Source organism: Eptatretus burgeri, chromosome 8 (genome assembly GCF_056783735.1).
Source record: "Eptatretus burgeri isolate ZD-2024b chromosome 8, Ebu_testis_v1, whole genome shotgun sequence".
NCBI classification, from domain to species: domain Eukaryota; kingdom Metazoa; phylum Chordata; class Myxini; order Myxiniformes; family Myxinidae; genus Eptatretus; species Eptatretus burgeri.
The window spans coordinates 64,521,411-64,544,634 of record NC_140968.1 but is presented as its reverse complement, the minus strand read 5'-3'; the positions used below and the strand labels follow the sequence as shown (position 1 = coordinate 64,544,634).

The 23,224-nt window shown below is 47.3% G+C and overlaps 1 protein-coding gene across 3 annotated transcripts in view; it reads left to right on the top strand.

Annotated features, from left to right (window-relative positions):
- NUP42 (nucleoporin 42) overlaps positions 1–23,224 on the top strand; it is a 64,981-nt gene that overhangs the window by 12,202 nt on the left and 29,555 nt on the right. For 2 of the 3 annotated variants that reach the window (XR_015060986.1, XM_085892317.1), the window contains exon 4: positions 15,667–15,743. Coding sequence is in view for 2 of the 3 variants with exons in the window: in XM_085892317.1 (XP_085748443.1) it covers positions 15,667–15,743 (77 nt within the window). In the remaining variant the exon portion in view is untranslated. The remainder of the gene's footprint in view (positions 1–15,666; positions 15,744–23,224) is intronic. The other variant, XM_085892316.1, reaches the window with a different exon arrangement.

Below are 23,224 nucleotides of genomic sequence, written 5' to 3'. Positions count from 1 at the left end.
GGTTGCCAAAAATTGACTTTACAAACAAATAGGTGTTATCTCAAAAAGAAATGCAACATGGTAAAATGACATTACCGAATTTATCTTTCTCCAGATATGCTTGACAGTTGTTGGTGATTGCACATTGGAGTACGATTCAATTAGGTAGGCCGCGAGTTGCATTGCTACTGACCTGCAGCTCTGCTAATGCTGTCATGCCCTGCACATCGCAAAAGACATACAAGGAGTTTTTACCCTCACTAACTAATGCCAGAAGATGGGACCCCCCCCCCCCCCCAGCTTAGTGTTCATCTGAGGACGACAATTTGCGATGCAACCAGGCTGTTAGCCAGAAATTTAAATCGGTGGCATCATTTGGTCAGCAGGCCCCCATCCCTACCCCCTCCTGCCCTCTGCATCACCCCTTTTCCCTGCACCTGTGCATGTGGCGCTATTTTGTTTGAAAATGTTGAGGTAACTTTTTTTAAATGTTGCATGTGCGTTTTGTACCAAATAACAATCATCATGAACAGCACCATAAGATTACATATGAAGTATCTTGAGGAAATGTTCTTTATATTACAGCATGTTGTATAGAAATACCATTGTGTCCTCAACTGCAACTTCATCTGCACTTTTAGACATAGTTCAGTCAGAAAAGCTTGTGTTATCTGAAACTGTGCAGGCATGAGTAGAGTCAGAGAATATTTTATTTAACTATTTATTACTTACGAAATCTAAAGATTTCGTAAGTATATTGATGACTTCCGTCATCTGTTTGTGTGTGTGTTTGTTTGTAGGCACGATAACTCGAACGGAAGAAGCTACCAATGTCAAATTACACCACGTGATTCAGGAGGGTGATGGCTAGCGCTGATTAGATTTTGGTCAAAATCGGTCAAAGGTCAAGGTCACAGTGAGGTCAAACATTCGATTTTTGATAGTTTGGTACAGAATCTTAGAAACTTCTGGTTTGCGTCGCTACCTTCTATTAGACAAGGTCAGAGGTCAAGTTGACGATTTCGTAAGTACCAGTTTATGACTGCTTGTTTGTTTATTTATTTTTATATTCAAAAATACTTAAGGAGATAACTTACTGTACCATTCTAAACGTTTATTATCCCCTCGGAGTCATTCCTACGACAGTACACAACTCGTTCTTGCATGCACTACACACATCCGATCGAGCCTATTTTATCATGATAGCAACGTAGTAAAAAAGAAAAGAAAAAAAAAAAAAGCAGGTAGAGATCGATGTCTCTTCGACACGCATTATTGGACTTGGGTCGAGATATGGGATGGAGGACGTAAGGGATGATAGAGTGATTCACGAGAGAAATATTGCTGAGAAAGAAGTTCCGAATGTCTGAATCCGGTGAGATAATAAGGCAGGGTCAGACCAAAATGCCTTGCTGAACTGTCGGACACAACAGCCCCTTAACAGCTTAATGACTGCAAATGATGCACATACCTTCAAAAGGATGATCAGAAGAGCAAGATGGTTTCAACACAATGAGGTGTAACAAACAGTGACAGCCATTTGGGAATTTATGACCGAGTAAGGCATGCTTTTGTTTTTTTTTAATGTAAAAGTTGTATATTCTTGGGATAGTGATTTTTAGACTGTCCCCCAGCCAATTGGCATGGCAGCTATTTCAGTCTCCACCAAATCAAAAGAAAGAACTGAGGTGAAAAGACTGTCGAGAGTCCATGTTTGAAGACTGAGGTTTCATAGATATAATTGTCTGGGGTGGGTGGCTGTAAGCCGCAAATTGAAACGAGGTCATTCGTGAGAGGGAGACAAAGCCACAAATTGTAGTGAGGAAGGACCAGGGAACAAGGATCGTGGAGAAGTTACGGAGATAGACACAGTAACACTTTTTCTGGCTTATGTGCACCATAATGAATCAGTTTGAGTGCATGGCAACTCGTACTGCCCACTAGTGCATGCATGAATAAATAGACAGACCTGATCACTCCTACCTGTTTTGTCAAATAGTATGAACAAGCTCTTCAAGTACAAGGTGATTTATTAATAAAAAAAAATTTTCCCCCGAGAACCCGAAATAATTCTCGTACACTAAAAACTATATATATATGTTAGGAACCTAATATTTTATGTAAATGTTACAGAAAGAGGTGACACAATCCACACAATTTATTACCTTGAATGAAGTGCTGAAAGTGTCCACCACCATGTTGCGGGCACAAATTCATTCTTCGCAGCATGCTCTCCGACAGTGTGTAGCATTTCTCGGGGAATATTGCTGATCGTGTGTTCGATTATTGCTTTGAGTTCACCAAGGGTGCGTGGATTTGTGGCGTACACTATATCCTTCAAATAGCCCCACAAAAACAAATCCAACAATGTAAGATCTGGGGGTCGATGTGGCCGTAATGACTTGGACACTACATGGTCATCAAAGAGTAGCCGAAGTTTGTTCATGCTGTGTCGTGAAGTGTGACTCGTGGCACTGTCTTGCTGAAACCGACCTTGGTTGATTGTCTTCTGTAAGGTGCCCTCGAAATTCATGGATTATGTTTATGTAACATTATGAGTTTACCATTTGTTAGAAGAAAATTGGGCCAGTAATTCTTCACCGACTTGCAGCCCACCAAACACCAATTTTCATGGAATGCAATGGCCTTTCATGCATTGCATAAGGTTGCTCACTCAGCCATAAAAGAGTGTTTTGTGAATTTACATGCCCAGAAAGATGAAACTATGCTTTGTCTGTAAAAAAACCCCATAACATCCAAAACATTGTTTTCTTCTCTAACCATCCTCTTGAGCCATTCATAGTAGGCTAAATGTTTCTCTTTATCTGGCTCCAGTAGCTGATGCACTGTATGAATTTTGTAGGGATAGAGTTTGAGTGTCTTGACCACCTTCCTTGCACTGTAATATGAACAGTGAGCTTTTTGTGCTGGACGTCTCGGATTTATTCGGACCTGCTTCCATTCTTTTCCACACTTCATCCACTTTCTCTGGTGTAACGACGCTTGGCTAGCACATCTGCTTTTTAACTTTCACTGCTTCACCAGTTTCCACATCACTTACTTTGAAGGTTTTGTACGACCACCAAAGCGACTTTTAAATGCAATTTGACATTCCCGAAAGGATGCATTCTTGATGGAATGTTCAAGAAACGCGCGATCTTCCACAGTGAGTGCCATGACGTGACTGAGTGGAAATTTGTGAAACGTCACTACCGGATCATGTGATGAATCACGTGATGCCTAATTACTCTCAGGATCATGTTACATCTTTCTGTAACATTAGGCTGCATTTACGCAACATATTAGGTTCTGAACAAATGTAGTTTTTAGGGTCCTCAAATAAAAACATCACCCTGTCGATGTGATCAAAAACGCAGCATTTATAAAATATCCTCAACCCAAACCTCTCAATCTCGCAACAATCGCAACCCCTCACTATCGGTACCCACCCTTCTCATTCATACCCAACTGTTCCTGGACTCTATCTTTTGCACCTGAGAAGGTGGAGAAGGTTCTTTCAACCCTCGACTCTGACGAGCTGCTACTCGACCGGACAGCGTCAGCTCACTTGTCCAAAAAAATGCTCTTCTGCTGTTTCTTGCACATCCTCTCTCTGCCATTTTTATTTAATCATTTGCTTTAGGTCATCTTCCATCTTCTTGGAAATCTGCCAACATTACTGTATTTCATTAAAAGGTGCAAAAACAGGTCCACTTAACCACAGACCAATCAGCTTCCAATCATCAGCAAGGTCATGGAATCCATCATTGCAGTTTATATGAAATCCTTCCCCTTCTCCAACAACCTCATCTCAGATAACCAATTTGGTTTCAGACAAGGTCACTCCACCTTGGACATGCTGATGCTACTCACCAAACAATTGATGGAAGCCCTCAATGTCAGACATGAGATCAGGGCTGTCTCTCTAGACATATCTCATGCTTTTGATACAGTCTGGCATCCTGTTTTACTCTCCAAACTCTCTGCTTCTGGCATCCAAACCCAACTCCACACATGGTTTACTGACTTCCTCTCCTCTCATAGAAAATGTGTGTCTCTCAATGGAATCCTTTTGTCACCTCTCAATGTCAAGGCTGGAGTAACCTCAAGGCAGTGTACTGTCCCAGTCTTATTCCTGATATTCAGAAGTGATCTCTCTGGAAAATCGTCTTTATCCATTTGCTGATGATAATGCCCTCTGCCGTGACCTCCCTCATCCTTCAGACAGGCAGGTTGCAGCCTCTTCCTGCTCTTCAGACCTTGACAAAAATTACAAGCTGTTCAAATACTTCGAATATGCCTTTCAATCCTGACAAATCTCACACTTTCATTATCTCTCTCAGAAAGGACCATCTGGCAACGCCCAACCCCTCTCATCCACTTTAACAACCCTCTTGAGGAAGTTCAGTCATTCATACTCATGTATCTCAAAATCAGCCATAATCCTTTTCAGGCAAACTATATTTCAAAGTTAGCCTGCAAAACCAGCTGTCGACGGGGCATCCTTCATTGTGCAACGCCCTTCATTAGCACACCTGAACTCCGATCCACTGACAAGGTTTCATCCGCAGCTTGATGGAGTACTGCTCTCCCCTCTGGGCTGGCTCCCCTGCCTCGCATCTTGTTCAGCTTGATTCTGTGGAAACCAAGGCTTTAAAGGTTATTGGAATCTCCTGTGAATGAAACTGTCTATGGGCCTAGCACTTCGCAATCGCAAACAGGTCGGTGGTCTCTGTCTTTTACGACCTCCTTTCTGATCTTACACCTTCTGCTCTTTCCATGATTTGTCCCCCCCCTCTCCTCCCCCAATTTTCTACAGGGCACAAATGGTCTACCGTCATCCCCCTTCTGGTGAAACTCCCAAAATCCAGAATCACTGCTCACCTCCACTTTGTTTGTTTCTCTTCTTTCCCCACCTGTAGAACCAACTTGCACATCCTTTCAATTGCATTCTTCCCTCTAAATCTTCAAGACAGCTGTTCAGATCTCAGATCATCTCCAATCCAAAACCATGATCTTTTCTACCCTCGTTATAACCCCCACATCAATCTCTCCAGCTTCCAAATTTCTAGTTTTCCCTCCTGAGTTACCTTCTGTATCCAGCTTGTCTACCCCATGCATCGTCCCCTGCCCCCCCCCACTCCTCCCCACACCCATTGTTTGTCCAAGTCTCCCTCTATCTTAGCCTTCAACTCTACTGTTGGTATTGCACTCCCCCCCCCAACCCCCTTCGCTCTACCGTTCCTTTTGGCCTGTTGCATCCTGATCCGTTCAGTGTTGGTACCAGCTCTTCCACGAGCCTCGAGTATGTATCCCAGAAAAAAGGGTTGTGTATAAGACTGCTTCAATAGCCCAAAAGTTGTGGAAGTTTTTTTATGCGACCTTTAAAGTCATTTTGTTATTTCAGTTGAATTGTATAATGGGAGCGATCGTGGTAACTGTCTGTTGCCTATACACCAACCAGGTTCAATTTTTTTTGTCTCATTGAAAAAAAATTCCAATTTCCTGTGGTTTGGATTATTTTTGAAGCAACTTTGGCTTCATAATTTCTTTCTCTGAAGAGTGTTTCTGTGTTTCAGGGTGGGGAAGAGACACAGCATATATATATATATATATATATATATATATATATATATATATATATATATATATATATATATATATATATATATATATATATATATATATATATATATTAGGACATTTTCACAAAAGTGGGTCAGGTAATGGTAAAGACTGTCTGAAAATTTTTATCAAGCACATATTGCCCAGTCAGTGCAGAGGCCTTATGCGTTGCTGACATCATTTGAACTGAACTGACATCGCTGATCCTGCGTTGCTGGCATCATTTGACCATTTTTTAGGCCTTATAAGGGGTTCAAGCACTATTTCGAGAATATCAAAGAAAGTTGATTTTTGAGTTTGTTCTTTACCGTTACCGGACCCGCTTTTGTGAAAATGTCCCATATACATATATATATATATATATATATATATATATATATATATATATATATATATATATATATATATATATATATATATATATATATATATATACATATATACATATATACATATATACATATATACATACATACATACATACATACATACATACATACATACATACATACATACATACATACATACATACATACATACATACATACATACATACATACATTTCTTCTTCTTCTTCTTCTTTCGGCTGCTCCCGTTCGGGGTCGCCACAGCGGATCATCCGTATGATCCGCATAGTGATTTGGCACATGTTTTACGCCGGATGCCCTTCCTGACGCAACCCTGGTTGCCTCTTACGACACAGGGATATGGTACACCTATTTTAACCGGGGTATACACTGGCCCAGTGCACTGGTTCTCACTTCGCCGACCTCGGAAGGATGACAGGCTGAGTCAACCCAATTGTGTATTAATTCAATGGCCCAACGGGGCTTGAACTCGGGACCTTTTGGATCCCAAGCCGCTGCCCTAACCACTGCGCCAACACCAGGCTTGTATATTGTTGTGGTTACCAGATTCGCAAACCACCATTCAGGTCCCTTAGGTGAGGTATCTCGGTAAGTGCATGTGTAGTTAGGCCCAAACCCGTTGTCTAGTGGGAATACATGTCATTTATACGTGCTGCGACTCTTTAGGATAGCCGTTTTTCTTTTACTATCTTTATTTTGGACCAACCGCCATGATCACAACCACAACATCAACCACCGACCACAACCACCGCTTCACCACAACCGCCACGACCTTCCCGTCACACCTCGCCACCGTAGCATCACCACCGTTCTTGCCCCACTGTGGGTACCGGTGTTGGACTCATGCAGAACGCGCGTCGAACAGCGTGTACAAAATCACGGATTTTCTGCTTCAAAAACGGATCGAAAACGACACACGCCCACTTTTTGCCGTCCAATCGGTGAGCGAGGGGCGAATTGGCCCCGCCCCCAGGGCGATCGATATATGCAAATTTGTGGATCAAAAAGCCTTCACGCCCACTTTTTCTCGGGCCAATGGGGAGCGAGGTGAAAGGTCAAAGGCGAAGTTACGGGGGGGATAAAAGGACGGTGTTCGTCAGTCAAAGGAGTCGTAAAAGTCGGAACGAGAGAGTCAGTAAGGAGAGAGTCAGCAGAACGAGAACGAGGAGTCGCAAACAAGAACGGACAGAGAGTCAAGACTTCGCGGGCGGTGGAGCTGCTCGTCGTGTGCGTTGGAGTCGGAACGGAGGGGACGGAGCTGTGGAGAGGCGGCGAGGGCGGACGAGGGGTGCTCGCGTCGTGCAAGGAGCTGCGCGCCCGAGGGAGGCCGGCAGCGCGACCTGGCCGAGGTGGAGACGCTCGTCGCATATAATAAAGATCCTCTATACCCCGAGCATCAGCAACCCCCTCCTGTTTCCCCCCACGCTGAGATAGTGCGACCAAGGGGGCCCCGTTCCCACCCCCTGCCAGGCACTGTCCACGAGGCCCGCGGGTTGCGGGGCCATCGCCACTCCGCGTCTCATCACCAGACGGGTAGGCCCGACCCGGTCTCGGCCTCAGGCCTACCCCATTCGTGGGGGATTTCTTTTCCTTGGTTTTGGGTATGTGTTGTCGGCGCCGTCTGTGAAGTAGAATTGTGTAAGTGTTGCCGTGTGCTCGGTAGTCGGTATTAGCTCTGCACTGTGTTTTCACTTTTATGTTTGCTTTTTGTGTAAATGGAATTGTGTTTTCTTTTTTGTGTGCATTTGGTGGAATTGTATTTGTGTGCTTCCCGTGTGTCGCGAATAAATGTGCTTTATTGTTGAACTGTTCTCCCGCTTCGCTTCGTCTTTTCCTCCATTGAGTCCCCATCTTGCTTCACGTAAAGGGTTGGTAGTGGGCTGAATACGCCCGATAATTAATCGAACCGTCGAGGTCGACGATAACACCGCTCGGTTATTCTGATACTACGGAACGGGTCGCTTAAGTGGCCCGTGTCCGAAGTCGACCTGCGGCGAGGTGCGATCGCCCGGTCTACCCTCCGCGTGGGTACTTAGGTAGTTCGAATTTGGCGAGCAACCCTATCCCACGCGGGGGCTGATTGGCTCGATCGCGGTGAGACCGAAAGGTCCACCCGTGACTGGTTCCCGGCGTTAGTCCGAGAGGGTCACGACTGGATTGTCCGTCCGGTGGGCGACGTGCCGCGATTCGAGTTACGTGGCCGTTCGCACGCCGGCGGGCGCGAAGACCGCAACACTGGTGTCAGGAGTGGGATACAAATTCATCGCCCTCCTCGCGGCACTGGTATCGGAGAACAGGAAAACGGGCTGTCCTGTCTCCGGCTAAATTCACGGGAATCGGTCCAGGGGTGAGAGAAGCGACCCCCGATTCCCTCCAAATTACGAGCGAGCAAATTAACCCTTCACGAGAAGCAAGATGGCGTCTCAAGGCGAGCGGGAGCCGGGGGTATTAGAAATGGATGTAGAATGTGTAGAATCCATGGTCCAGGATGGAATCCCCGAGCAGGAAATGTTGATTGTGCAGGAACACGGACTCGCCCAACTGAACCCAGGGCCCGAGGTGGGTGCGGCAGCGGCCGCGGTGTATGACACCTCCCCCCCCCCTCTCCACCAAGACCCTTCCCCAACCCTTGCCGAAACGGCTCAGCTGAGTGCATCCAACATGGCCCAGCTATGCGCCATGCTGGCGGCAATGAACGAAAAGATGAATGCGAAAATGATCGAAAAAATGGATGCGAATATGAAGAACGAAATGAAAGGCATGAACGAAAAGATGGATGCGAATACACAAAAAATGGATGAAAAGATGGATGCGAATACACAAAAAATGGATGAAAAGATGGATACAAATACAAATGAAGTGAAAACGACGATGGATGCGAATACACAGCACATGAAAGAAGAAATGAAAAAGCTGCGGGGTGAGACGCAGAACATGGGCCGAAGCCTGCAGGCGGGCATGAAGGCCGTGACCGGGGAGATAAAAATGGCGACTCCACGTGTGGGAGCAAACGAGCTGGGTGGGGGTGCAACGGCTGACAGGCCCGCGGTGGAGGCGGGTGAAAAAATAATTCGTGGAACGTGTTGGGCGAGGGTCGTGACGATGACCGAAAGGGAAAAATTAAATGGGGAGACCAAAACGTGTGAGACGAGACACGAGGTGACGACAACGGAAATAATAGTTGAGACAAGGGAGGTAAAGGGTGAAGAGTTGGCAGAGACACGGGAGATGGGAACGATAGAGGGAAGACTACACGATGAAGACGGGGTAAGTGACGCACACACACACACGGAGGTAGTGGAGGACTATGGGGGTGAGCTCGCGGAGCGTGTAGGGACCCGGTGCGAGCAGCGGGATGGCCTCCTCCAGGAACGAGGGGAGGGAGTATGCCCCCTTAAGGCGAGTCACGACCAGGTGAGTTCGGTCGTGTTTTGCGAGGTTGAGGGGACGGGTGCTGTGGACGGGTGCACGGAGAGCTTGGGGGGTATAGAGGCCCCGGAGACCCTTGTGGGGACACGAATCCCCAGTGTGGTTGTCCCTGTGTGTGTGGTGCAAGGTGTGAGTGCGGCACCGTGTGTGGAAGCGACCCCGCGTGTGAGTGGTGTGGTGGCGATGGTGCCAGAGTGCGTGCTTCCCAGCACGCCGTGTGTGGATGAGGCACCGTGTGTGAGTGAGGCACGGTGTGTGGAAGAGACCGCGTGTGTGAGTGTCGCCGTGTGTATGAGTGAGGTACCGCGGGTGAGTGCCCCCGCGTGTATGAGTGAGGCACGGTGTGTGGATGAGGCACAGCGGTTGAGTGCCCTCGCGTGTGTGGGTGAGGCACCGCGGGTGAGTGCCCCCGCGCGAGTGAATGGAGCACCACGTGTGAGTAGTATGGTTTGTGTGAGTAGTGAGGCACGCGTGAGTGAACGGCCGTGTGCAAGGTCGCTGTGTGCCAGGGAGACCGTGTGTGTGAGAGAGCGGTATGAGAGGGAGATGTCGGTTGGCATGCGGGAGCACGCAGCCGCGTCTCCCCGTGTGAGTTTAATGGTGTGGACTGTGTGCGTCGTAACACGCAGGTATGCGTGTGTGGAATGGAGACGGAGACGGCGACAGAGGAGAGAAAGCCGAGTAGCGGCTGTAGTTGTTTCGAGGACCGTGCCGGGTTCACCCAGCAGTGAGCACGCGGTTCGTGCTGTGCAACGCACGAGACCACCACGTGCTCGCTTGCGAGAGTGAAGTCCCGGTCCGGAAACGCACGCGGTGGATTTGCCGATCCCGCGGACGGACAAAGTTTAGGCAGGTAAATGGATTTGGACCGGACGGGTTCTCCACGCGATCGTGTGTGTTCAGCTCCAACGGGCAAAGCACATGTGTTCGCGTGGGGAACCCCTCGAGACGTGTGGCTTGTGTTTTTTTTAATATGCGCACGGTGACGTCATGGCTGCACGTGGGGTTGGAATCCGGCAGGAGGGGTATCTCTGCCGGATGGTCCCGTCCAAGGAGGGACGAGGAACACGTGCAGCTGCATGACGTCACGGGCAGTTGCAAGGTGCAAAGAGCGCGAGTTGTCGCGCAGGTGCTGCGCATGAAAAAAAAAAAAAAAAAAAGCAAGCCTCACTTTCGGGTGTACAGGATTCCTGGGCAAAGGGTGAAAGACCCCCTTAACCCGGGGCACAGGATGGAAACTAGTTAGGGGGAAGGGTTAGCTTAGTTAGACCGACTCCATGGGGCAGGGGTAAGTCCTCATGGAGTCCGTGGAATGGATTAGTTAGAGGGATTGTAGCCAGATTTAGGTTGGGAAATAAAATGAGATGATTTGGAGACAGTGACAGAATTGTGAATGTGTAGAGGGGACGTAGTTTAGCTACGTAGTGTTAAAAGGAACGTGCTGTAGTTTAAGGGACGACGTGGGAGCACGAGTTAGTTAGGGGATGTAGTTAGAAGGATGGCAGAGTTCAGCGGTGTGTGTGTTGAAAAGTTGGTGAGTTGTGAGGCATGTGCTTGGTGAGTGAGTGAGGCCAGCGGGTCTGTGTGTGTGGAGTGAATGGGGAATGCATGGTGCGATGAGTGATTGGGGGGAGGAGTGACTCCCGCCCAAGGGACCCCGGGGTCAGTGTAGAGTGAGTTAGGGGGTTAGTCAAATTGAAAAATGGAGGTCGTTTTGTTGTTGGTGGGAAAGTAGGCTCGAGACCCATTTGGAGGGGTGCAGGAGCCCTGTTGACGGGCTTGGGAGCGTGGCTGCGAAAGGTGAGTATCGCTGAGTGGGTACCCCGGGCACCAGGCTAGTCGGCCGCGGTAGGCCAAGGGCCCATGGGGGGCCGGGATAGAGTAGTGGGCACGGGTGCGCCTGCTTGGTGCGGGGGCCCGGGCCGCCATTAGCCGCGTGGGCAGTGCAGTGGGCACGGGTGACCCTCGGAAAGGGGCCCGGGAGGCCGGCCTGCCACGTGTGCGTTTCAGGGGAGGTGCCATGGGGGGCACTCCCCGGTGTTAGGGAGCTGGTAGGCTCGGAGGCAGTGTAGTGCCCGGGGGTGCCATAGCGGGAGAATCGGCAGAGGGTCGTGCCTGCCAAAGGGAGCCACGTGTCCCAGCCAGGAGACCGTGTGAGGGCACGGAGCGAAAATTGGGGGGCGAGGCCCGAAATTGTGAGGACACCAACACAGGCGACGGGAATCTGGGTTTATAGAACCAATAGTTTAAGCGAGAGGCGCTTGTTGAAAGCCCCGGGGTAGTTTAGCAGTTAAATGGTTAGGGTAGATTAGGAGATGTACCCCTCCGCACCATCCATCCCCTCGCTGTCGTTGTGGGCCGCTGGACCCACTTTGGGTTAGATCGCCGAACTCTGGGGAGGCCATTCTGAGGCTTCGTTGGGCCTCGACACAGGACGTTAGCTCTCCCTTGTTCCCCTCCGGGAAGGGAACGTAGGGGTTGGGAGTAGGCTAGGTGACAGGATAGGTTAGCCGAACAAAGACGATAAAGGGGGTTAGGGGACGATTTATAGTGGGGGAGTAAAAAAAAAAATAAAAAAAAAAAAATTAAGGGGGCTAAATTGGTTTTTCACAAATTAAGGGAGTGGGTATGTACAGTGACAGGCAAAGGCGATAGGTTGGGAGGGAGACAGGTAGGTAGGTCCGAGCCCGCCTTCCAAGTGGCCAGCACCACCGCACTCCCTCCACCAACCACCACTGACGGCAAAAGCTGGCCAGCTTCATCGGCAGCTGTTGTTTTGCTGCAAGGCCTGTGCCATCGGCTGGCCGGTTTGCTTCAAGGCCTGTGCCGGCCAGTTCATCTGCCGGCTGTGTTTGCCTGCAACAGTCTTCTTCTGCGGGCTGTGTTTGCCTGCAGCGGCCTTCTTCTGCGGGCTGTGTTGCCTGCACCTTTGCCATGCCATGCCCACTGCCCATGTTCACCAGCCCCGTTCAATTTTGCTTTGCCCCCCCTGTTCATTTCCATGTGCGCCAGGATCCGCAAGGCAACGGTTTGCAAGCTGCGAGAACTGCCCTGTTGGCAGCTACAACACGGGCCTGCAGTGGCGGCCCGTGCACCGTGTTTGTGTTCATCCATCCATTCGTTGTGTTCATTGCGTGTGCCACTTGAGCTGGCACGGAGACTGCGTTTGTGCAGCCCATGCACCGTTGTGGTTCACTGCGTTCAGTTCAAAAGGGAAGGCCTTGGACTGCGTGTGAGCAGCCAGCCACGTTCCCTGTCACCTGCATTGTTTGAGCCAGAGACTGCATGTGGGCAGCCTGGCTCCCTGCTAACTGCTTTTCTTTTGCAGAGTTCAGTGATCCTGGGCCATGGTTTAGTGTAAAATTTGTAAGTTAAGGTTAAGATGTACTGTACATATGAGTGCGCCTCGGCATGTTTGTCTAGCGCCGGCAATTTTATTTAAGTCGTCCGTGTGAGTGAGTTTGTTTAGGTAGTTACGCAGCCCTCAGGTTATTTATTTTGGGGACACGAATACCATGAATGTCGCACTCAGGGATCCGTAGGTAAAGTGTACTAGGGGAAAACTACACATGATGGCACACGAAAATTTGACGACTCGGGACGAGTCTGTAAAAAGGGAAGGGGGTAGTGTTGTGGTTACCAGATTCGCAAACCACCATTCAGGTCCCTTAGGTGAGGTATCTCGGTAAGTGCATGTGTAGTTAGGCCCAAACCCGTTGTCTAGTGGGAATACATGTCATTTATACGTGCTGCGACTCTTTAGGATAGCCGTTTTTCTTTTACTATCTTTATTTTGGACCAACCGCCATGATCACAACCACAACATCAACCACCGACCACAACCACCGCTTCACCACAACCGCCACGACCTTCCCGTCACACCTCGCCACCGTAGCATCACCACCGTTCTTGCCCCGCTGTGGGTACCGGTGTTGGACTCATGCAGAACGCGCGTCGAACAGCGTGTACAAAATCACGGATTTTCTGCTTCAAAAACGGATCGAAAACGACACACGCCCACTTTTTGCCGTCCAATCGGTGAGCGAGGGGCGAATTGGCCCCGCCCCCAGGGCGATCGATATATGCAAATTTGTGGATCAAAAAGCCTTCACGCCCACTTTTTCTCGGGCCAATGGGGAGCGAGGTGAAAGGTCAAAGGGAGGGGGTCAAAGGCGAAGTTACGGGGGGGATAAAAGGACGGTGTTCGTCAGTCAAAGGAGTCGTAAAAGTCGGAACGAGAGAGTCAGTAAGGAGAGAGTCAGCAGAACGAGAAGTCGCAAACAAGAACGGACAGAGAGTCAAGACTTCGCGGGCGGTGGAGCTGCTCGTCGTGTGCGTTGGAGTCGGAACGGAGGGGACGGAGCTGTGGAGAGGCGGCGAGGGCGGACGAGGGGGTGCTCGCGTCGTGCAAGGAGCTGCGCGCCCGAGGGAGGCCGGCAGCGCGACCTGGCCGAGGTGGAGACGCTCGTCGCATATAATAAAGATCCTCTATACCCCGAGCATCAGCAACCCCCTCCTGTTTCCCCCCGCGCTGAGATAGTGCGACCAAGGGGGCCCCGTTCCCACCCCCTGCCAGGCACTGTCCACGAGGCCCGCGGGTTGCGGGGCCATCGCCACTCCGCGTCTCATCACCAGACGGGTAGGCCCGACCCGGTCTCGGCCTCAGGCCTACCCCATTCGTGGGGGATTTCTTTTCCTTGGTTTTGGGTATGTGTTGTCGGCGCCGTCTGTGAAGTAGAATTGTGTAAGTGTTGCCGTGTGCTCGGTAGTCGGTATTAGCTCTGCACTGTGTTTTCACTTTTATGTTTGCTTTTTGTGTAAATGGAATTGTGTTTTCTTTTTTGTGTGCATTTGGTGGAATTGTATTTGTGTGCTTCCCGTGTGTCGCGAATAAATGTGCTTTATTGTTGAACTGTTCTCCCGCTTCGCTTCGTCTTTTCCTCCATTGAATCTCCATCTTGCTTCACGTAAAGGGTTGGTAGTGGGCTGAATACGCCCGATAATTAATCGAACCGTCGAGGTCGACGATAACACCGCTCGGTTATTCTGATAGTACGGAACGGGTCGCTTAAGTGGCCCGTGTCCGAAGTCGACCTGCGGCGAGGTGCGATCGCCCGGTCTACCCTCCGCGTGGGTACTTAGGTAGTTCGAATTTGGCGAGCAACCCTATCCCACGCGGGGGCTGATTGGCTCGATCGCGGTGAGACCGAAAGGTCCACCCGTGACTGGTTCCCGGCGTTAGTCCGAGAGGGTCACGACTGGATTGTCCGTCCGGTGGGCGACGTGCCGCGATTCGAGTTACGTGGCCGTCAGCACGCCGGCGGGCGCGAAGACCGCAACAATATATACACACGCACACGCACACACACACAATCTCTACCAATTGGCCTGTCTGCATTTTGGGGAGGGCTTCCCCCATTTCGGGAGAGGGTTCAAAATCACACCGCCACCTTTTGTTCACTCTGTATAGCCTCTATTCATTCATTGTAATGCTCGTACTTTCTTGCACTCTCACGGCATTATCTTAAATCTAATTCGATTTCTGATTTCATTGTTTGTAGGTTATGACAAAACTTGGTGGATGGGTTGGTTACAAGACCAAGCCGATTAGATTTTGTTAAGGTCCTGATGCAGATCCGGCCTATCGGTGGGATACAAAATGTTAACTGTTCAGTGTTCAGCCTGGTGGAGGTATGTGCTCTATTGAGTGCTGTTCCAGTTGACCTTGAAACAAGGCTTCCACGATGATTGCAAATCATTTTTTTTGCATTAAATATGATGCCCCAAAAATATTTCCTTATTTTTAATTTTTCATAAATTAAAAATGTCCTCTTTTTTTTGTTCCTTTTATGTGCATACAATTGAATTTTTCACTTTTTAACAAGTAGTAGATGAAAATGGAATAGAAACATCGATTGACTTTTCGGGGTCATGGGCAGATTGTCAGCAAGATAATCTAATATGCTGTGGACAGTTCATTTGGGTGACTTGGAGCTTTGACTTTGTCACCTCAAGTAGAGATTTCATCCTAACATGAGTATTGGATTTAATCATGTTTTATTCCTCTATACATGTGATAAATATTTGTTATCTTTGATAAATTTTTGCTTGGAACTTGGATGATTCGTTATCAGACCTGCCTTCCTTTATGGATTGTCCATAATTTTTGCTTGTAGAAAACTAGATTCCAATTGTTCAAAAAATAATAATTACAAAAACACTCATTTTAATTTCATAAAGACTTGTGCAAAATCATATTTTGCAGGTTTTGTTGATTATTCTCCAGAAGAGCTCAGGTTTGAATTCTACTGTGCAAGAGTCGAAAACAATCTCCAAAAGTATGTGAGTTTTGCATTTGCTCGAATCCACTAGTTTTTGTTTCTGTGCATTCTTTGTAGGATTGAAAACTTTGCTGATTGCATAATTAAATGGTAAGGTGTGTGTGTGTGTGTGTGTGTGTGTGTGTGTGTGTGTGTGTGTGTGTGTGTGTGTGTGTGTGTGTGTGTGTGTGTGTGTGTGTGTGTGTGTGTGTGTGTGTGTGTGTGTGTGTGTGTGTGTGTGTGTGTGTGTGTGTGTGTGTGTGTGTGTGTGCGCGTGTGCGAGTGAACCAGTGATATGTATATTTACAGTGCCTATAGAAAGTCCACACCTTCCAAAATTTTCACCTTTTGTTGCCTTTTTGCCTGCAATTAAATTGCATAAAATCAGACTTTTTCATCCTTTATTTACACATCATAACCCACAACTTCCGAGTGAACAACAAATTCTCCAAATTTCTGAAAGTTAATTAAAAATACAAAACTAGAATATCTTGGTTGGATAAGTGTCCACCCCCCCTTATAATAGCAATTGTAAATTAACTTAGGTGTAACCAATCACCTTCAAAATCACACACCAAGATATATGCCCCCCCCTCCCACCCCACCTGTGTTAAATTGCGGTGATTCTGATCATTTCAGAATAAGATCAGCTGTTCCTGTAGGTTTCTTCGACTGAATCGTGCATTTCACAGCAAAGGCTCAACCATGAGCACGAAGGTGTTTTCAAAAGACCTCCGGGATAAAGTTGTGGAAAGACAGATCAGGGGGTGGGTATAAAAAATATTTCAAAGGCCTTGAATATCCCTTGGAGCACAGTCAAGACAATCATTAAGAAGTGGAAGGTGTTTGGTACCACCAGGACCTTGTCTCGATCAGGCTGTCCTCCCAAACTGGAAGAGCAAGTAAGGAGGAGACTGATCAGAGAGGCCACCAAGAGGTCAATGGCAACTTTGAAAGAGCTACATGCCTTTATGGTAAAGACTAGTCACTGTGCATGGGACAATAATATCCCAAGCACTACACAAGTCTCGCCTGTATGTTTGGGTGGAAATAAGGAAGTAATCACTCAAAAAAGCCCACATTGAATCCCGTTTAAGGAATACAAAAAAAACTCTGGAGATTCTGAAGCCATGTGCCAAAAAGTTTTGTGGTCTGATGAAACCAAGATGAAACTTTTTGGCCAAAATGCAAAACATTTCTTTTGGTGCAAACACAACACAGCACATCACCCAAATAACACCATCCCTACTTTTAAGTATTTTTTTAATACAATATATATATATATATATATATATATATATATATATATATATATATATATATATATATATATATATATATATATATATATATATATATATTGTTACGGAAATGGCCCTTATGGGACTACAAAATATAGGATTAGCTCAGATCCCCCATGAAATTCCTGTTTTGCAAGGTTGTTTGGTAAAGTGTACATTACATGTGTGTCGGGAGGTGTAAGAGTGTTTTTATGTTCGTACAGTGATAGTGAAACAAGGGCTCCCTCTTATACCTACCCCATCCCGGGATAGGCCCCTCCCAGTTGGCTGAGGGGGTGTGGCCTGGAGAGAGGGTGTGGCGAGAGGGAGGAAGTGATGCGAAGGGGCAGAGCTTTTGGTCGGCTTGGCTGAGAGAGATGGGCTCGAAAAATGAGAGAAAGCGAGGACCTCAGGTTCAGGTTCAGTTTGGGAGTTTGGAAGGCTGCAGTCGGTTGAGAGGGTGCTCGTGTTTCAAAGCGAGGGAACTTAAGAGAGGCTGCCTGTACGTCGAGTCGGCCTTTTTGGGGCAGTGGGAGAGGCGGCCTGCACGGAGAAACTGAGAGGACGGAGTTGGGAAGTAGGGCTTCAAGGCGGGAAGGCAGGAGAGGAGATGCCGGAGCCTCTGACAGTCCCTGCTGATACCAACGGCTCGACACGTTTGCCGATCCGCTTGCCGGAGCCCGGCACCTCGATTTGGTCCTTGTCTGGAGAACAGGCCAGGCCTGGATTTGTGTGCTGGACCGTGAGAGATCAGCTGAGGACCGTCGTCAAACTTGCGTGGGGTCAGAGGGTGCAGAGACTGCGTGTGGTGCGAAAGGGGCAAAGGGAGGACGAGCTCCATTTCGCCGCGCGGCACGTTCGAGCGGGAGCTCGAATCCGTGGACATCCGCTTGTTGCGAGCGACATTCGTGCTCTTGACACTGTCTTCTCATCCATGAGACCTCACCAAGTACTCTGTCTTGTCTTGCATGCATGCTGTTTATCTTTGTCTGCACATGTTGTGTAAGGCATATTTCGGTAGCGACCCCCTCAAAACCTGTAGACCGTGGTTCCCAAGTTAAGAACTGGTTGAGGATTGTTAATAAAACCATTGTCGTGAATTTTGCTTGTGTTGTGATCCCCGATGTTCCCCAATAAATCTGGTTAATTCGTCTGAAGTTGCCGCTATGGATTAATTTGTCGCGTCGAACGATCCGTTTGATTGGCATATAAAAACAAAATGGTTACAGACTGGCAGACAACGCTCGGCCTCTGACACAACCAGTCTGGAACCAGGGGTTCTATTTCCCCAACTGGCAAGGTACAAGGATTACGTTGGTATCGCGATTGAAGGTGTGTGACCCGAGGCCTGTGCTGAGCCGGCCAGCATTATAAACCCCAAAGACTGGTGGTGAGGGTGGCACCAAGGACTGGGTGAGAATCCCGCCACCCAGGATCCACAACACTGTTGTCAGGATGTGGGATTCAAGTTCATCCTCCTCCACATGAAATTTATGGAACCAGATCAAGGGTGTGCGAGGAGACCCTCCGGTTCCATTAAATTCCGAGCGTTGAAATTTTTTTATTTCCGATACGCAAAATGGCAGCTCAAGGCGAGCGGGGGCAGGAGGGAAGAGAATTAGAAATGAATGAATCTATGGCTCAGGACGAAATCACCGTGCAGGACACTCCCATGCAGGTTGAACTTCCCCCACAACCAAACCCAGAGCCCGAAGGGAGTGCGGGGGCAGCGGCTTTTGACACCCCCCACCCCCTCCGTCAAATTCCTTCCCCAGTCCCAAGCGAAACCGTGACCGATAATGGCGAATCGACTGCCACAGGGCCACTTGACACGAGCCAGCTATTGACAATTTTGTTGGCAAAAATGGATGGAATGGAAAACAAAATTGATGGCATGAAGGAAAAATAAATACAAATGCAAAAGAAATGGATACAAATATGCTGACACTGAGGGGTGAAATGCAGGACATGGGGTTGAATCTCCAGGCAGGGCAAAATGCAGTGAGGATGGGCATGAGGGTGTACCACTTTTGCAAAAGTAGTTGCTGGAATAAAGCACGATGTGCCTATCCATTCCACGAGTGAGGTTAGGTGATCGAGCAAAGTTTGAACATTTTCCCGCCTTTTTTGACCGCGGGCCGCCAGTTTGAAATTTCAGGAAAAATCCATATTTTTGGAAATATTTTTGGAAAAATAACATTGATTTTTGAATATTTTAAAATATATATTTCTCTGTGTTTCAATGGCTGAATGGACTCCAGTAGGCACCATTATGATAGTAAGTACCCATAAATATTATTCACAAACTTGTCCCGACATTTTGAGAAGGGGTTGCCATTTTGAAAATTCAGTGAAAATCGTATATTTTGTGTATATCTAATGAAATATGTATTGATGGGGATCCTCGCCTGTCAGCGTGCGAGCGACCACGTTTAGCCAATGGCGGCCGCCTCGCCCACCGAACGGATAATCCAGTCGCGTATGTCTAATGAAATATATTTTTTTATTCTTTGTGTACTTGCAGATAAACCTTGACTGACCAATATATACGAACTGCACATAAAACATGTAGTCGAGCACGTGACAGAGCAAACAAAAGATCCGGGTGTAAAGCTATTTCGTCGTTTGAAGGCCGAATGGAACACCCTTGTTATTGACCACACAAAACTGAACAAATTTTCCTGGGATTCAGCAGATCCCTGGTTGTGTGAAGAAGCGCAGGACGTTCTTATCTGGTCACGGGAACAGTTGCAAAACAAAACGTTTCCTCGAGATGATTAGAAGAAATTGTTCACGCTCGTCGTTCGTTGGCTCTGTGGTCATCTCGCCAACATCAAGTGAATGCACGCAAGCGCTGACCACCACGCCAGAGGGATGGTGAAAGCCATCTAATTTCTCAAATTTACTTTTCTCCAAGACCAGTTCAAGATATCGGATGTTCAACAAGGGTATTTAAACAGTGGCAATTCGTAGGTCTGTTCGATGCGAAAGCATTCCTACAGAGTCCACTCAGCACATATGCGGCACGACACCATCTGATCTGAAGTTCATGGCTGACATGTTCCTGTACAAACATTACGACAGTAGTGTAGCAGATGCTTGTATCTTGTCGTGCAATCGCCATACTTGGTACTGAATACCTCGTTTATTTGTGTTGTCCCTAGTTGATAACCGTGTCTCGAACAGAGAGACAGAGACAGATGATGGGACAAGTGTTATTTGATACAGAAAGTCCTGAGAAGTGTGACTCTGGCATAACTTCCCCATGTGGAATTTAATTCAACTGATATGCCAACGCTAAGATCTTTCATTAGCCAAGAATCCTGGCTGATGTTTGACCTCTGAGGAATAGACGATGTTGAGGAGTGGCTGCAGACACCTGTGGCTATGTGGGTCAAGTTCACCAGTTACAGGAAATTTTGCGAAAGTGCTTTTTCTTTGTGTGTCGTAAATCATCGAGCTGAAAGATGAATTAAGCTCGTGTCTGACTTTATTCATATGTGCAATGATGAGAAACAACGTCAAGCATTGCAACAGTGCAAGGAAGAGCACAGGAAGCTTTACCCAGATTATACAAGACAAACGCGATGTTCTTTCAGATATCTGTGTGGTTGCTTGTTTGCTGGATTGTTATGTTGTCATATATGAAAACCATGTCGCTTAAAACATATTTGGTTGTTATCATAATGTTCTCTTTTGTACCACTTTTGTACCATCCGCGTGGTGTAAAAAAAAAAAAGGTGTACCACTTTTGAACGGTGTACCACAGAACGATCATGCTCTCATTTGTCATTAATGATGTCTTTATGAAAACACCATTAGGTCTGAGGGTTGTTCGCGCATGCGCAGAACACACCACGAGGTCTGGGGGTCGTTCGCGCATGCGCAGAACACACCACGAGGTCTGGGGGTCGTTCGCGCATGCGCAGAACACACCACGAGGTCTGGGGGTCGTTCGCGCATGCGCAGAACACACCACGAGGTCTGGGGGTCGTTCGCGCATGCGCAGAACACACCACGAGGTCTGGGGGTCGTTCGCGCATGCGCAGAACACACCACGAGGTCTGGGGGTCGTTCGCGCATGCGCAGAACACACCACGAGGTCTGGGGGTCGTTCGCGCATGCGCAGAACACACCACGAGGTCTGGGGGTTGTTCGCGCATGCGCAGAACGGTGTACCACTTTTGCAAGAGTAGTTGCTGGAATTAAGCACTCTGTGCCTATCGATTCCACTCGTGAAGACAGGTGAACGACCAAAGTTTGAAAATTTTCCCGCCTTTTTTGACCGTGGGCCGCTATTTTGAAATTTCAGGAAAAATCCATATTTTTGGAAATAATATTGATATTTGAATATTTAAAAATATATATTTCTCTGTGTTTTGACGGCCGAATGCACTTCAGTCGGCACCATTATTATAGTCAGTACCCGTAAATATTATTCACAACTTGTCCCAACATTTTGAGATGGGGTTGCCATTTTGGAATTTCACTGAAAATCCCATATTTTGACAAATATTGCACGGCACATTGTTCGGCATTTACAGAATATCAGTGGGAGCGTTTTCATAAAAGACATTATTAATGACAAATGAGAGCATGATGAATTAATTATGAGAACAACCAAATATTTTTGAGCGACATGGTTTTCATATATGACAACATTACAATCCAGCAAACGAGCAACCACTCAGATATCTTATAGAGAACATAGTGTTTGTTTTATATTGTCTGGGTGAAGCTTCCTGTGCTCTTCCCTGCACTGAAGCAATGCCAGACGTTTTTTCTCATCATTGCACATATGAATAAAGTCAGACACCAGCTTAATTCCTCTTTCAGCAAGATCATTTCCAACACGCAAAGAATTAGCACTTTCGCAAAATTTCCTGTAACTATAGAACTTGTCCCACATAGCCACAGGTGTCTGCAGCCACTTCTGATCATCGTCTATTCCTAGGAGGTCAAACATCAGCCATGATTCTTGGCTAATGAAAGACCTTCGGGTTGGCATATATTCAGTTGAATTAAATTCCACGTGGGGAAGTTGTGTCTTGCCAGAGTCGAACTTCTCAGGCTGTTCTGTATCAAATAATACTTGTCCCATCAACACTCTCTTTGTGTTCGGGACACCGTTATCGGCTCGGGACAACACAACTAACTGAGGTGTTAAGTACCAAGTATGGTGATTGCACGACAAGATACAAGCATCTGCTGCACCACTGTCGTAATGTTTGTACAGGAACATGTCTGATATCTGATATCTTGAACTGGTCTTTGAGCAAAGCAAATTTGAGAAAATAGATGGCTTTCGCCAGCCACCTCGCGTGGTGGTCAGCGCCAGGGCGCAGTAACTTGAAGTTGGCGAGATTACCACTGAGCCAAATAAACATGAGCATGATTAATTCCTTATCATCTCAAAGAAACGTTTTGCTCTCACTGTTCCCATGACCAGATAAGAACATCCTGCGCTACTTCACACAACCAGGGATCTGCTGAATCCCAGGAAAATTTGTTCAGTTTTGTTTTGTCAATAACAAGGTTGTTCCATTCGGCCTTCAAACGACGAAGTTGCTTTACACCCGGATCTTTTGTTTTCTCTGTCACGTGCTCGACTCCATGTTTTACTTGCAGTTCATAAATATTGGTCAATCAAGGTTTATCTGCAAGTTCACAAAGAATAAACAAGGACAAATGTGTCCAATAGCAGCGTCCGAAAGATTTTGTCGGCTAAAAAAAAAACAATAACTTCCGATATTTTGTCATGTACCTTGATTAAGCCAATAGTGAGATCCGTCATAGTGTATTTACTAAATGTAGTGTGTTTACAAAATCAATAATGTATTTTCGAATTTACAATACATTAAATGGAATATTCTTTAAATAGTGATGTGAACTTTTCGAAACTTTAAAGCAAATGTCCGAATATATTTAAAAATTCATGGACGCTCTCAAAAGGCACCCTCAATGTGAGGATGTGTACAAGTGCTTCGTATTTAAGGAGATCTGGATCATGTATATTGCGAATTCGTGCCCGCCGGCGTGCGAATGGCCACGTGACTCGAATCGTGGCACGTCGCCCACCGGACGGACAATTCCGTCGTGACCCTCTCGGACTAACGCTGGGAGCTAGTCACGGGTGGGCCTTTTGGCCTCACCACGATCGTGCCAATCGGCCACCCGCGTGGGATAGGGTTGTTCGCCAAACTAGACCTACCTAAGTACCCAC